Source organism: Gastrolobium bilobum, unplaced genomic scaffold (genome assembly GCF_033153095.1).
Source record: "Gastrolobium bilobum isolate Gb01-03AN ecotype WA unplaced genomic scaffold, APGP_CSIRO_Gbil_v1 utg5188, whole genome shotgun sequence".
NCBI classification, from domain to species: domain Eukaryota; kingdom Viridiplantae; phylum Streptophyta; class Magnoliopsida; order Fabales; family Fabaceae; genus Gastrolobium; species Gastrolobium bilobum.
The window spans coordinates 643068-659323 of record NW_026899969.1 but is presented as its reverse complement, the minus strand read 5'-3'; the positions used below and the strand labels follow the sequence as shown (position 1 = coordinate 659323).

Sequence of the window (16256 nt, the reverse complement as noted above, 5' to 3'; positions counted from 1 at the left end):
GGGAATGACTTCATGGCCAATGTAGTTTTGGGTAGCTGTCCACACACTCCGGGTTCAGCAACCCCTGCTCCTGTTTTTGCATCTGACGATTCTAGTTCCTCTGACAGTAGTGTGTTTAATTCGGGTACGTATCCCCTTTGCTACGTGCTATTCTTGCTTTTTAATCCTCCATTTTACTGTTTTAGGTATTTATGGAGTCCCATTCTACAGAATCGAATGCGAATATCGCTTCTTCTAGCCAAGGTCCAGATGCCAGGGTGAGTACGACCGAGAAGGGCTCTGCTCCAGTGACCGATAACCTTCGTACCCAATATCCCTGGGTTACGGAGGAGCTGCTGAGCTTTGCATCCGAAATGTCAACCGAAGAGGTGTCCGAGCTTCCCATTGGCAACCCGGTAGATTTCAACACGTTCGTTCCTGCCGATGACGAACCTGTTTGCTCAGGCCGGAGCCCTGAAGAGCCACATAGGTATCTTGGGGACAGCTGATCACTACACACTATATGATGGCTTTATCCAGAAGGGGTGTGCGTGTGTGTGCACTGTCGTGTCTTCATGAAATAGGGTAGAGAGATCAGTCATACCTGTGGTTCTTAGTCCCTATTTATAGAGATTACCTTTGGGCTGATTTGGGTTGGGCTTCTCGCTATCGTAGGCCTTCCTCTGGTCCATAACAATACCACTTAAATCAGCTACTTTTTGATAATTTTTTTTAAATTGACACTTAAGAAAGTATTTATAATGTTAAGAAGTAAATTTGTGGAAAAACACTTGTAAAGGAAAACGGTATTAATATTTTAAAGAAGAGTTTATCCCATATCAACAAGTTTATAATGTTATTAGATAAAAATAAATAAATTGGTCTTTTGATGCCTTTAAGGGGATTATATTGAAAATTTAAATTCATTTCTCATTGTATGATAAAAGTGTTTTCGAGTTACTTTGTGCTAATTGAGAATTGAGATCATTATTTGTTTAGAATATTTCAAAGATATACCTCTGGGCGTTTCCTTATATTTAAAACAATTAACTTTCATATGAGTTGTCATAAGGTTTTCTGAGTAGTTCAGGAAGAAAACATATTTTCTTAACCATTAGGGGTGTTAGTTTCGAGACTTTTCCCCACTTTCCTAGCTAAGTGCAAAGGGATCCTGCATTCCCCACATTTGGTTCAGCGATTCATTAATTTTACCTATCTAATTCACTTCCCTATCAATTGACAATTACATGTAAAAACCAATAAAAACACTGTTCCAGAAAGCATCTCAAGAGGTGGTATTTCTATGAGAAAATCGGCTAAATTTTGGTTTGTGGTATAAAAGGGTTATTTTTTCATCAATATTTTATCTTCAACTAAACACATATTCAGGAATTTCATTCAATTTTCCTGGTAAAAATTTGCCCATCCAAACAACTTTTTTAAAATTTTCTTATCTAACTCACTTTTCCTCCAAATTCCTAGTATTTACATTTTTCTAATATTAAAAAATTTCTTCCCAACCAAACACTACTTAGGCTATGTAATGCATTACTCCAGACAATAATTTGACCACAAGAGTTATTCAGGTCAAACTTTTAAAATTTTAAAGTACATAGGTGAAAAAGGCAAAGAAGTGCATGCACTAAAGTAGTCGACAATATTCATTGAAAGGTACACATCAATAGTAATCAATGGAAGATCTACGAGTTAGGTTTGTCAATAAAAAAACAAAACATAAATTATTCAAATTTTATTTTATTTATAAAAAGTGAAATGACTTTAGCACTAGTTAATAATAGGCAATACTTGAGGATGGTTGGGGAATATATTATTTTGGGTAAATAATTTTTTTAATTTTTTCTTATAAAAATTCAATTGAATTTTTTTTATCATAAAATAAATTAATTTAAATATACTATTTTTTGTATTTTATTTTTTTGAAAAAAGTATGATCTGGGTTCCTTTATTTTTTATCGGTAGACTGATCTGTTCTTTTTAATGAATGATGTCGATGTCAAGTCTATGGCTGTATGCTCTCAAGAATAAGGATCCGTTTAGACAAGCTTTTAAAAAAAATGATTTTTTATGCATTATTTTTTTTTAAATATTTTTTTTTTAAAATGGATGTATGATCGAAAAATCACTTTTACATAAAAAAGTTGTTTGAATGTTAAACTAAAAAAAAGCACTTTTACATATAAAATTACAATAAAAGAGAGATAAAATAGCATGATCGTGGGATAGGGTTGACAAAATGGGCAACCCGGCCCGATCCGACCCAACCCAACCCGCATTGAATCTAAAAAAACGAGCCGGGTTAGGGCTGGCTCGAAATAAAAAACGAGCCAGAAAACCCAACCCAACCCAATCCGAGTCAGGTTAGGGTTGGCTCGCGGGTTGGCTCAAAAATATGGCTCGTGGGTTGACTTGAAAAAATAGCTCGCGAATTGGCTCGAAAATAGGCTTGCGGGTTGGCTCGAAAATTGGCTCGCGGGTTGGCTCGTTTTCTGCCTATTTAAATGACTCTGTAGTATTAATGCACCAGCTACGTGACTTCCATTAGCTTAAAAAATGGTTACAAAATGAGAAATAAAAGCAAAATATTTTAGTTTCAAATTTTCTTCACAACAAATTTGCATCAACATCTAGAAACAATCAGAACTACTTGCTACCAAGTGAGTAAGATATTTGAACCAAACAGAGCCAGCACAGCCTAACAATATAAAAATGGCAGGGATGTGAGAAGATTAGGGACCTAGGTTTAGATAAGGAAGAAAAATGATGACAACATGTGTGAGTTTTGTCCATTTTTCTATATTATATTTTGTATTTTTTTATTAATAAAAAAAAAACTCAACCCGCGAGCTGGCTCGTTTGACCCGCGGGTTGGCTCATTTTTTCACGGGTTGAAACGAGCCGGGTTGGCAGCTCATTTTTGCCAACCTAACGCTCATTTTTGGCGGGTTACGAGCTAACCCGACGGGTTGGCTCGTTTTTGCCAACCCTATCGTGGGATAAGAAGAGATAAAATAGATATGATAGGATAAGGTTAAAATTGTATTTTAAAAATTTATATTATCTTTTTTCTAAAAAAAATTTTATATTATCTTTTAATTTCTGCTTTTTTCAAAAGCAACCAACTACTGACTATAAAAAAAGCAGCATTTTAACTTTTATTTTAAATTTTGCTTTTTTAAAAAATTGTTATCCAAACATCTAAAAATTCTCAAAAGAACTTTTATTTTTTAAAAAAAAACAATTTTTTTAGTAATAAAAGTCTATCCAAACGGACACTAAATGAGTTTATAAATTGGTAACATCAATGAAAAAAATAATTTATTAGGAACTTCGCAATGGTATTTAGGTAGTCAGACTACGAAGAGAAAATGTGAAAATGTACTATCTTTTAGATAGCGATGGAGAGTTTAGTTCACGGGAAATAAGGGTTGTAAATTTGAACCTTTAATATGAAGAAATAAGGGTTGTAAAGATTAAAATAAATGTTAAATATATAATATAAAATATTTTTATATTCCTCAATAATACAGTATATAAAATTTCAAAGTTCTCAATTATTTTTTATTTTTTGTCGATCAAATTAGAATTAAGATTTTTTTTGTACTTTTTATACTCCACTCTGTATATATTTCAAATTTTCAAATAGTGGCATTTTTTTTGGGTGGATAAATAGTGACATTTTTAAACAGTGAACAATAAAATATAATTAATAAAACTAGTTATACTAAATAAACGTGAATTTAAAATAAAAAAGGATAAAGAAATACAGTTAAAATTATTTAGGATCACATTATTACTATTCTACATAAATTTACATGCAATTCAATGACTTGGCATAATATTCTTTTGCTTAGAAAAAAGATACCTACCTAATGGTTGTTTGTATGAACAATATAGAGGTTAAAATAAAAATTAGAGTAAATATTCTTTTTGGTCCTCAGCAAATTTTATGATGTCTATTTTAATTTCTAGCAAATAAAAAAGTCCATCGTGGTCCCTAAGAATTCAAAATGGATCCATTTAGTTGAAATCGTGGTCCCTGACAAATTTAAGAAAGACCCATATTAGTCCCTCAAAGGACTAAAATAAATCCATTTTAAATATATTAGGGACCACGATGGACCTTTTTATTTGTTAGGGACTAAAACGAGTATCGTGAAATTTTCTAAGGACCAAAAAGAATATTTACTCTAAAAATTAAAAAAGTAGGCAGACAAATATCCATCATTCAATCTATGTTTGATCTTGTATCAAATGTCGTGGAGTGTGTTTTTTTTTTTTTTGGACCAATGTGCCCGTTAAGCAATAAGTTCTAAATAGTGTCTAAATCCGGAGATTCTTCAGAATTTAATAAATAAAAATAGAAATATATACTATTCTTCAGTTTGAAGCAACCTGAGTAGGAGAATATTATAATTGAAACTATCTTAATTATACCTACGGGTTTATTGTTTATCATTTAAAAGGATGGTCCTTTTAGATAAATATAGTGTATTTTTTCAAATTTTAAATTACAAAATTTTCCCTCCTCTCTCTCTTCCCCAAGTTTATTTCTTTATCACTCTTAAAATGATATAAGTGTGTATCCTTTAAAAAGATACACACTTTTTCCTACACCTAATGCTAGAAATGTGGTTCTTATCATCTTTTCAAATTACAATCCTAACCTAAAAATATTATCCCTTTTTCATTCAATCCAACTTTACCGATGATTTCGGATTTGATTCATGGGTTCATTTAACAAAGAAAATTTTGGGTTTAATTCATGGGGCAAAAAAATTAATTTAATGTTTTTTAATAAAATAATTACGCATTTATTACAGTTTTGAAAATAATTACGGATCTATTGCACAATGTGACACCCCTTTTGGGCGTCACGCCCCATTAAGGCGTCTCACCTTAAGGGGAGACGCCCCAATGGGAGACGCCCCAACGGGGCATCACTCATCAGGTGTTGACACGTGTCATTTTTTTTCAACAAAAAAAATTAATTTAATCATAAAACTTTTGAAGGCCATAACTTTTGACTTGGGTATCCAAATTAGGTAATTCTTTTTTTGATTCCACATAATTTTTCGAGATCTACGCAATGGCATCTCATTTGATATATTTTATTTCTCACAAACATAATTTTAATTGCAAGAATGGTATTATAAGAGCGGTTAAACCCAGAAGCCTCTAAGTTATGAGTTTGTGATTTAATATAAAAAATAAATAAAATTTTGATTTGTGATTTAAATCTGTAGAAACAAAAGAAATAATCAAATAAATATTCTAAATCTCTAAAGAAGAAGGATATTATTTTTAAAATTAATGATTAATGCTATAAGCTTCTGGATTATTATTCGTGGTCTGAAATTAACGATGCTTATGAATGTTTTTCAAAAATAAAATTACCTAAATTAAGCGTGATTGCCTCCGGATTGAAACCCAATTTAGACGTGATTGGTGACATGTCAGGTGTTGACACGTGTCACATTTTAAAACTCAGAAGCTTCTGAGTTCTGCATTTGTGATTTAATATAAAAAATAAATAAAGATTTGATGTGTGATTTAAATTAATTTTTTTATTTTTTTATAAAAAATATTTGGTTTGTGATTTAAATTAAAAGTAACAATTATTATTAATAAGAAAAACAAAATAAAGATTTGATTTGATTTGTTATTTAAACTCAAAAATCAATTTGAAAAATCTGTATTAATAAAGAAAACAATTAAATAAATATTCTAAATCTCAAAAGGAGAAAGATTACCTGATTTAAATTTAAATTATGTTTGTGAGAAATAAAATATATCATATAAGATGTCATTGCGTAGATCTCAAAAAGTTACGTGGAATCAAAAAATGAATTACCTGATTTGGATACCCAAGTCAAAAGTTATGGCCTTCAAAAGTTTTATGATTAAATTAATTTTTTTTTTGAAAAAAAAATGACACATGTCAACACTTGATGGGCGTCTCTCCTTAGGGTGAGACGCCTCAATGGGCGTCACATGTGACGCCCAAAAGGGGGTCACATTGTGCAATAGATCTATAATTATTTCTAAAACTGTAATAAATGCATAATTATTTTATTAAAAAACATTAAATTAATTTTTTTGCCTAATTCTTGGATATGCAATTGTGTTAAAAACTCAATAAAAAAAAACTTTATCGTCTTTGTAGTAATGCACAACTCGACCTAATTAGTTGATGAACTGGTGAAAAAATCTAAAAAAAATAAAAATTAAAACAATAATAATTCAAGTTTTTTTTTTTGGTACATAATAATAATTCAAGTTTCAATCAGTGAGGGACTCCTGTTTACCCCGGTAAACCCGTCACACTTGGGAAATACGGGGAGGGTCAGGCGGTCAGCATATGATCATTATGATTTGCTTTCATATTTTTGTTTTACATAACTTTTTATTTTTATTTTATTTTTAGAATGTAAGATTATAAACGTCATTTAACAATTGTAAATAATCCAAATTCTACACAATTTTGTTAATGCTCACGTAATTACGCCCCAGAATTTTTCTGTGTATATAAGTCATGTTTATATGGTTCTATATTTTTTATTTCATGATTCGAACCCAAAAACAAACCGTAAAACTTGTTAACTTGGTATCTAGTGACACAACTACCATAAAATATCACTCAAGTTAACAGAGGCGGATTTAGGGAAGGGGGGAGGGGGGGCCTCCCCCAAATTTAAAGAAACTGTTTTTTTAATATATATAAAATAAAATTTTAATATTATTATTAAATTATTTATTTTAAAAATTGTATAATACAAATTGTGTTGGACAAATAAATTAAAAAAAAAAATAAAAACACGGAACGGTGATGATATTTGCAAACTTGTTGATAAATTCTATTTGAGAGATTTCACAGAACAGGAAAAATTATATTTGAAGATAGAGTTATAACATTTTAAGCTTGACATTCCTAAACATCCATATTTGATTAATTTATCAACCACATCTAAATTATGTCAAGGGATAGCAAAAATTAAAAAGTCCATCATTTATCCTCTTATTGATAGAGTGATTAGACTTGTACTCACTCTTTCAGTTTCTACAGAAACTAGTGAAAGGTTTTTCTCATCTATGAAACTAATCTAGGCTTCGAAATAGAATAGAAACTCAATTTCTTGATGATTCTTTGATTACATACATTGAAAAAGAAATTATTTTAAGTTTTAGCATGGATTCAATTATAGATGAGTTTAATGATATGAAAACACGTAAAGTAAGAGTCAAGTAAAGTGATCTTAATTTCTGTAATATATTTCTTTCAATTTTTTGCATATTAAATCTATCAATTTTGTGCATATTAAGCCTGTATTATACTTGAAGTGTTTTTATTTATAAAGAGGTATTCTTATTTTTCACCCCTTATGAGTGAAATTCGTGAGTCCGCCACTGCTGAAGTACGTAGCAAACATCTGAAACCAAGAGACTAGGGAGTCCGGAGCATGACAACGTGAAACCAAACATCAGATTCACAACCACAAACAAAATCGTCAACGGTACCTCGGAAAAATATTTCTAGAAGTCACGACTTCTCTCTTCATAATTTTAAGAAAAAAACTGTCTTTCTTAGTAGGCAAACAACGTAAACACATGAAAGGACATGATAGAAATAAAATATGGCAATTCATATTAAGTTCAGATCTGGTTGAAGGAAATGAAAATGTTAATTTCAAGACATAAGCCAGAATGAAATAAACCATACATAGAAAATAATAAGAAGGGTGACAGCAGCAACCAAAAGCAGTTCATATCATATCAACCCCTAACTATCATGGCAAAGGAAAATGGGGATGGGGGTGGTATAAACCTATATGATGTAAAAATTAAAGGAAAAAGAAAAGAACAAAAAAAAAAACTCTATTCGGCCATCTTAGCCAACCGGTGAACGGTACTTCTAGCAATCCTATTCCCAGGATCAATCTTCAGCACAGTTCTCAGGTCTTCCGCACCAAGTTTGTACTTTTCCATACTCTCGTACAAGAGAGCTCGCTGTACGAGGACAGATACATTGGTTTCATCGTTTTCAAGAACCTGCACAACAAAATGCAGATAAAAATACTCTTCCTCGAAATTATACGTGATAAATAAAAATGGTGCGGTTCAATTCATCATACAAAGGCAACCCAAATATGTAGAGCTATCCATCCTAACCTTTCAAACTTCAATTACAGAATTGAACACGCATGCTACCTTGGGTCTCAACTCAACTAAGATATACATAGTACCAGGCAATTATCTAATGGTGGAGTTTAAAGAGAATTTTTTTTACTGATACCTGGAGATTTGTGCTGGGAACTTGGTTCCCTCAAGCTCGGCTAAGAAGCCTTTGTGCGGAATCAATCAAACAAGATCCTGATCTCGGATCTCGGCAATACCTCGGCCTGAACTTCACCAGGTCGGACAGCGCGGCGGAAAATCAAAACGAAAAACGGGAGAGAGAGAGAGGAGAGAGAGAGAACACAAGCAGTTTTTAACGTGGGAAAACTTTCTCCAATGAAGAAGTAAAAACCCACGGGACTTAGTCCAGATAAAAAATCCACTATGAAAATAATGGTTACAAAGAATCAAATACACCAATGTGGTGGTTAACTCAACCTCTCCAACAATGGTGATAATCAAACTACCCTAGAGATGTTTCACTCAAACTCTCTCTAGAGATCTCTTAAATGCAAAGCATAAAACTTTGCTCAAACTCTCAAATAATTATCTCTCAAATTTTTCTCTCTCATTCTAAGCTAGCCTCCACCCACAACTAATGAATATATAGAGGAGGTGAGATCTAGGGTTTAAGGTTTAGGGTTTTTGGGAAACCCCTCAATGGGCTTGGACTTAGCATTGAAGGAGGAAGTTCAACAATTTGAGCGTATATTTGCCAGAAGCTTGGCACAAAGATTTGATTATGTTGCTGTCCTAGAAGAATCCAAAGATTTAAAAATATATATACTAAACATGAATTGAAAAACTCCCCTGATTCTTGAGGAACATGGAGAAAAGAATGGGGAGAATTTTTAGATCATCCTTTGGAGCAAGCTTTACAAGGAATAAATTTTCTTGAAAAGAAAGATGTAGAGAAAAAGAAGCACAACAACAATCAGCCACAAAGGAAAGGAGGAAGATCCAATAAAGTACGTGGGAGAAGAAGGCAAAACTAAGAAAGGCCAAGAAACAATGACAAGACCACTCCTTAGTCTATTTGCAAGAAAAAAAATCATGACAACAACCAATTAGACAATGTGCCAGCTGTAGAAACTCTGATCACAAGTATAGACTATCCAATGAAGAAGAACAATGAAGCTCATTTTATAGAAAACATGGAAGGCACATTGGAGCAGATTTTGTGTGTGTAGTACCTCAAAAGAGGAAGGAGCCTGATATGTTTATAGTGGCTGCAGCAGTCATATGCCAGGAACCAAGGAGAATTTTGTCTCGTTGAATGAGAAATTCAAGAATAAAGTGAAGTTTGGAGATAGCAAGTCTTTGAACGCAGAAGGCAGGAGTAATTGCTGTCTATAACAGGAGAGGTAATCCAAAATTTACCAAAGATGTATTCCGTGTTCCTTTACTATCTCAAAATATTATTTTTAAGCAGAATCTAAACTAGCAAATCAAAGGGACAATCCCCTTCCACAAGGCTCCCCCGACTTGGGATGGTAGAGGTGAGGGTGAAACCAATGTTGAAGGTGAAACCACCAACCCAGTCTCCTGATGTGTGCAGATAAGACCACCACAAGCACTATTCTTATTTGGAGCACAAGAGGCCCCATCAACAAACAATCTGAAGGCATTTTGAGGGATTTTATGCCCAGATGAAGAGCTGGACACAATGCAATAAGACAGTTTTATCTTCCACACACTTGCAAATTTTATCTTCCATCTTATTTGTCTCCATAATTTAGCAAATTAATTCACCAATAGCATAACATAATGCAATAAAGATTTTATAATATATATTATTCAAATTCTAACCCACAAACAACTGTTACTAGTCATTATTAAGATATTAAAGTATACCTTTGTACAATCCGCCACTGCCTTTTTATACTCCCCAACTTCCTTGTAACATGAAGCCCTGCATGACAAAACCTCCACTGTGCCTGCATTATCCCCAGCTTTCTCTAGAAGGATGACAGACCATGAAAGCCACTTAATAGCATCAGCAAATTGCCCCTGCTTGTAACTGTCCACCCCTTTGCCTTTTGCTGTGGAACCTGATATCCCAGAAGGAGGTGGTGGAAGCCCTTCAAGCTCAGTAGTTGTGCCACCCACATCATGGCCTCCCCCACCAAACTCGGAATCCAAACCCCAATCATCCATTTCAGAAGAGACCTTTCCTCCAAATCCTTCAGAGGCGACAGCACCACCAGCTGTGGCCGAGGAAGATGTGAAAAACATGTCCATTGGATCACCACCACCACCACCTGATGCCTGGACAGGTGGGGTCTGATCCGAAGCAGTTGATCCAGTAAAATCAACATCAATTCCCGTAGTACCACTTGATGGAAATGTGGTAGAGCTTGGTTTGGAAGCACTCTGAAAATCTCCAAAACCAAAATCCGCAGAATCAACCTTTTGGTCTTTAGCAGCTGAATTAAGACTAGCAGTTTGCTTGGATCCAATACCAGCCAAAGAACTAAATGGATCTTTGTTAATAGAACCGGTTCCACTCCCAGATGCAGCACCACCACCACGACCCCCAAGACTGGGGCTTTTATTGGCATTAATACCAAAACTCCCAGAAGATCCACCCCAAGCAGCACTACTTTGTTGGGCGTTACCAGTTTTGGGCAAAGAATCAGACATAGTTCCCATTGAAAAGGTGGTCTTGTTGGGTGTGGGAGCTGATGATACCTTGGAAGCATTTTTGAGAGGAACATTGGTAGGAGCAGTTTTAGAACCCTGTCCCAAAGCAGAGGTAACCAAATCTCCAAAAAGATTGGGGTTCTTATTATTAACAATCCCAATACTGGAACCCGAAGGTTGAGTGGATCCCCAACTCTTGCCAGAGATGTCACCAACCATTGAAGTGGGTGCACCCGGCAACCCGGACGACTGAGTCGGAGCGGGGTGGTGGGTCCAAGATGGTTTGTTTGGTTGGGCAGAGGAAGTGGTGGTGGTGGAATTGGAATAGGAATAAGAGGAATAAGAGGAGGGATTGGGGTTTTTCTGATCGTTTAGGGATTTGGGACGATTGGATCCGATCCCCAAATCAAAATCGAAATTGACGTTGTTGAGTGAAACGGAGGAAGGTTTGTGCGGGTTGGATTTGCCATAGTTGGAATTCATCTCTGAAATGCGTGATTGAGTTATTGGATCCGAATGGAAAAAGGGAAGGAAGGAAGGAAGATGAGGAACTTTGCAGAGCAGGTTCTTTCTTCTTTGATGGACGGTTCTTTTCGTTGGATCGCTATTTTTGGTATCTACTACATTAAAGCGCTGCTGTAATTTTTTTATTTTTAAATAAAAAATTAAACTAAGTTTTGCAAATCAAGGAATTAAATCAATGGATAATACAAATTTAAGATTAATTATTTTTTTTAAACATTACCACTGACCCGTTATGCAAAATGATAAAATTGCACCGAAATACTCTTTTCCACAAAGGCGGTGTGATCTTTCAAGGTCAAGGATTGAGTTGCTGATAAGCTTGGATAGTGTTGTGCTGCCAGAACCAAAACTACCCGATGTGGACACTGGAGCTCAAGATTTGGGATACACCACCTGAGGGAATTAAAAAACTTCATGTTACGTGACGTTATGGGAATTTCTACTTCGTGGCTACTTTATAATTTGCTTTCTTTAATACGGGCTCTGTCCTTTTGTATGCACAAAAATAAAAATAAAAAATAGGTTTTCCAAAATTTCCATCGATTTATTATTTTCATGACAACGTTATTAGTTATTAAAAAAATAATTAAATAACTGACACAACCGTATAATTGTATTTTTTTTTCATTCATAAATAATTTCACCAAATAACGTTCATTAGCGTGTTAAGTCGAGCCGAGCTTTCATATTAAAAGACTAAGTCTGTGTTTAAATGTGTCAGCCTGACCTAGACTGTTATCTGTTATGAAAATAATTATCACTTGCGGCCTGTCTTATTTATAAAAAATAAAAGTCTGATTTAGCCTGTTTTTAAAAAAAAAATAAGACAACCAAAATTTATTCAAACAAAATATATGATCAACAACACTAATAACTTCACAAAGATTCATATCCAAAAATCATAATATAAAGCAAAAGCATTCAAAAAAATTGTTTAACCAATAAAATGAGGTGAAATGGATTGAGGAGAGAGAGAGAGTTATTATGAATAATATAAAAAATATAAAATAAAAAAAGTTAGTATTCTAAACCCGCCTGAAAGGCTTTGAGGCCGAACTTTTGAATTAGAGTCTGAGGTCTTTTATACAAGTTCAAGTATGATTCCAACAACCAATTTTAGATATGTAAGCCCAACTCTTTACGAGCCGAGTTTAAGACTCCTGATTCGTTTAGCCCCTTAGTTCATGCCATTCAATTTTATGTTTTATTTTAATTTCTCCTTGAATTCAATTATAGAATAGACTTCCGCTTCTACCCCCTACTTTCATATGAAATTGGATAGATTCCTTTTTCAGTTTTTTTTTTTTGGGGTAATAAATTTCCTATTTCAGTTTCTACAACAGAATTTTGAAGGCCACGGGTGATATTATAACGAACGAAATAAGATGTTTCTATTGCATGAGACACCCTGAAGGTCTGAATCTACTCGCGGATTGCGAGAAAATTCACTGCTAAAGCTAGAAAATTATTGAATCAAACAGTTGAGTGAGGAAACCCTTGTTGGCTCGAGTATTAGCATCCGATGATCAATTACTCTTACTTCTGGACACCATTGTACGTGGCCAACTAACAAGCTATGAAAATTCAAATATTGAAGACAACAGCAGCCCACGTCTTGGGCCTTCTCGAAGTCAAAGCACACATGGATAACACACTTGAATATCACCCAACTTTAACAGCTAAAAAGGCTCTTCACACAAATATCAAAACATAACCAGCACCACATTGGAAAAAATTTCATGATACAAGTTCCGGAACAGATTGTATGCCAAAGAAAAAGGAATTATATCAAACTGTTTTAATATCTTTGCCACAATTATTAAAACCGGACCGTCCAACTGGTTCAACCAGAAACCAGACCACCAACCAATCCAAACCAGCTATTGGATCAATAATGTAGTTGAACCTATAACAAACTAATGAACCGGCTCCAAACAGAGTCCAACTGATGTTAAAGCTATTTGAGGCGATTTGACTCCCCCAATATTTTTGTAAATTTCAACTGACTTAATCATAATTAAAACTCTTCGCCCCTTCTTAAACATATATTTAGTAAAAATCAAACTAAATTCTCTCCTACTTACTACAGCCATCAAGTAGATTTAGCATTTTTTCAGTTTTACCTTTATAATATTTCAAATCCTTGATATAGAAAGCTGAATAGAAAAAAGAAAAAGAAAAATACATCCTTCCAAACAATAATTATCTGATTTTCTTCTCTTTCCCCACAATTCTGCCGAGTTTAGAATTACCCTTAACCATTAGTCAATTGGGGAAAAACTGAGAGATAAGTCCGCATCCGTCCGTCCTACCAACATTGTTAAGCCCCAAACAAGGCCGCCTGCCCCCACCAATGAGAAATGAGCAAACAATTGGGAAAAATAAGTTACATCTTTGGTGGAAATTGAGGACTCTACATGTAGCAACAATGCTGATGTAAGTATGAAAGATAAATCAAAATCAACAAACCAATGCATTATTATTAAGCATGGGAGATTGATAAGGGTGACGGAAATTTTGTGGATAAGGACCAGAGACATCTAAGAAGAGAAGGAAGGTAAAGAAAGAATTGCTGAAAACGAATGGGAATTCAATTCAGTTATCCTTCCCACTACAATGAGCACACACTGTATAACAAAAAACAACTCCACGATTCATGCTTACCAACTCACGATCTATGCAATACAATCAGGAAACCATAATTCGCAATAGATCAGCTAGTTGATGTACTCATCCCACCCACAGGTCTCTTGACTTGTTTCTGGCCCTATTTCGAATGACCCCTGCATTGTTCATAGATATAGCAACCATTGGGTGATCACTATGCAGTTTGTCATTTGTAACGTTTGAACTTTGAAGGCCCATCAAGAGACTTGGGTTCTCTTGGATAGCTAGCAGAGCTGGGTGAATTGGAATATTGATAAAAATACTTGCAAATCAAGCAAAAGATCCATAGAGTAACAGCTTTAAACAAATGCAAAAAAACTGAATGTTTTATGACACACATTACGCACATTTGACCAAATGAATAGGGCATTGAGGACAGGTTGAGATGCAAAAAACAAACAGTTGCATTAGAAACAACCACATAATTATTTCAAGTTTATCAATTTTTAACAGCAATTGATCTGACTCGAAGCAATCAGCAGAGCATACACAACAACATAATGGTACTAATTACTAAATATTATTATCAAATGCCCTTCAAGCGCAGGCATAGGCATTTTCCATACAAAATAAACATATCTAAAATATGAGCTCACAGCCTTAAATAACAATTCTCCACTAGAAAAATTTGGTTCTGTCATCTATATGAGATAATTTCTCAAGCAGAGTTCCTATTAAACATTCATTGGTTCTCTCCACCTGAAGCTGAGTTTAGGCTATTCATTGGAGCTGATGATGGGTGAGTAGGTCCTGCATGACCTTGGCTCAAGTTCTGTCTTTGAATAGAGTCTCTCCTTTCAACATGCATTGTTTCGCGCCGCCTGTCATGCCGTGGCCGAGGTCTACTCCTACTGGGTTGCCTTTCAGAATATCTATACTGTGGCCTGGGTATTACTTTCCCATCAACAAATAAATCACCTGAAAATCCCCCAAAAGTAATCAAGACAACCAAAATTGAAAGACAAAAAATGATCCAAGAATTAACTAAGCTCTTACACAACTCACCTCCATAATCCTTGTTGGGAACATCAAGATAGGAATCTGGCAGTACCCAAAGAACTCCAGGTAACTCTATTAAGGAACAAAAAGTTGCCACAACAGTTAAGCATATGGAGTAATTCCCAATTATCCAGAATGCAATGCTTATAAATATGCTGTGCCAATGCTCATTTAGATTCAAAAGTCACACAAAGACATCCAAATTTGATTATGTCGAAAAATAAAAATAAAAATAAAAATAAAATGGCAAAGATAGCCCGAAAAATTAACCTCCATTATTTCGATTTTCGAATCAAACAGATAGCAGCACAACAGCATTCACAATAAAGTCCTAATTACTCATCACAGTAAAGAAGCTAGAAATTTCAAGCAAAATGAAGGGTCAAGGAGAAACCCTTGAAATCGTTAGTTCCAGAAACAAAAGTAATGAATATATCACCTTTGACTTTATAAGAAAGCTCTTCCGAAATGAGAGCACCGAAGCCTGTATATGTAGCAGTGGAAACAGAGTATATCTTCTTTTTGGCCTCCTCCTCACTGCAAACACAACCCAAAGTCCTTATAGTAGAAATAAGAAAAGTGGAGTGGTAATTAGTTAGGAGAGAATAAGCGAAAGGATTGGAAGGAACCTTCCGAGGACTTGGGCTAGGGTTTTGACATAGGTGTTAACCATTTCGTCATCGGAGGGTTTAGGGTTATCGGGGAACTCCATGACGATGAGCCAGTGCTCGTAGTCACAGCCATCGAGAAGAATCGTCTCCTTCGGGGGACGGTTGCTCCAGTTCGGGGATGGATCGTTCAAGGGCGAGTAACCCGAACCCGATGATTTGGTCCGAACCGGGAACTTCACCGAGTCAGGGACGGGTAGGGTTTGTTTGGTGGTCAGCAACATCAATGCATAAGCGAAGCGAGACCGAGAAGCGCTTGCAGTTGTTGCAGATGACGAAGAAATAGCTCGTGCGAGGGTAGATGCTAAGGTGCGCCGGGCGCTCAAGTACGCCATTTGCTAAGCTATCTTACCTTCCACCGCTGTGACTGTGAAGGGGATACCTGCTTAAAAATATCTATAACTTAAAATGCCACATTAATAAGATGTCACTTATCTCCGGAAACCTATGTATAATACAGTAGATTGTTATTATCAGTAAGTATTATTATCCGTATCACCGTTAGATTAATTGAATGGTTATATTTATTTTTATTTTTTTTTACAATTACGACGAGGTAATATTTTTTGACATTAATATCAA

General features: G+C 34.8%; 2 protein-coding genes across 2 annotated transcripts; both read right to left on the bottom strand.

The window, feature by feature from the left end:
• Positions 1-7663: 7663 nt before the first annotated feature.
• Positions 7664-11746, bottom strand: LOC133294514 (uncharacterized). Its single transcript, XM_061493198.1, has 3 exons — positions 11568-11746; positions 10027-11451; positions 7664-8046 (listed from the first exon to the last, which is right to left on the bottom strand). Exons 2-3 carry the CDS (start codon positions 11296-11298, stop codon positions 7873-7875), a joined length of 1446 nt encoding a protein of 481 aa, XP_061349182.1. The 5' UTR covers positions 11299-11451; positions 11568-11746; the 3' UTR covers positions 7664-7872.
• A 2712-nt stretch (positions 11747-14458) lies between these two features.
• LOC133294512 (multiple organellar RNA editing factor 3, mitochondrial) lies at positions 14459-16077 on the bottom strand. Its single transcript, XM_061493195.1, has 4 exons — positions 15636-16077; positions 15446-15543; positions 15013-15078; positions 14459-14925 (listed from the first exon to the last, which is right to left on the bottom strand). Exons 1-4 carry the CDS (start codon positions 16007-16009, stop codon positions 14690-14692), a joined length of 774 nt encoding a protein of 257 aa, XP_061349179.1. The 5' UTR covers positions 16010-16077; the 3' UTR covers positions 14459-14689.
• Between the last annotated feature and the right edge of the window lie 179 nt (positions 16078-16256).

Coding starts and splice junctions, on each gene's coding strand:
- LOC133294514 (XM_061493198.1), bottom strand. CDS start 11,298: ATGAATTCCAACTATGGCAAATCCAACCCGCACAAACCTTCCTCCGTT. Junction 8,047..10,026: donor CAGTGGCGGATTGTACAAAG/GTATACTTTAAT, acceptor TTTGTTGTGCAG/GTTCTTGAAAACGATGAAAC.
- LOC133294512 (XM_061493195.1), bottom strand. CDS start 16,009: ATGGCGTACTTGAGCGCCCGGCGCACCTTAGCATCTACCCTCGCACGA. Junction 15,544..15,635: donor CTAGCCCAAGTCCTCGGAAG/GTTCCTTCCAAT, acceptor TTGTGTTTGCAG/TGAGGAGGAGGCCAAAAAGA. Junction 14,926..15,012: donor TCCCAACAAGGATTATGGAG/GTGAGTTGTGTA, acceptor GGGGATTTTCAG/GTGATTTATTTGTTGATGGG.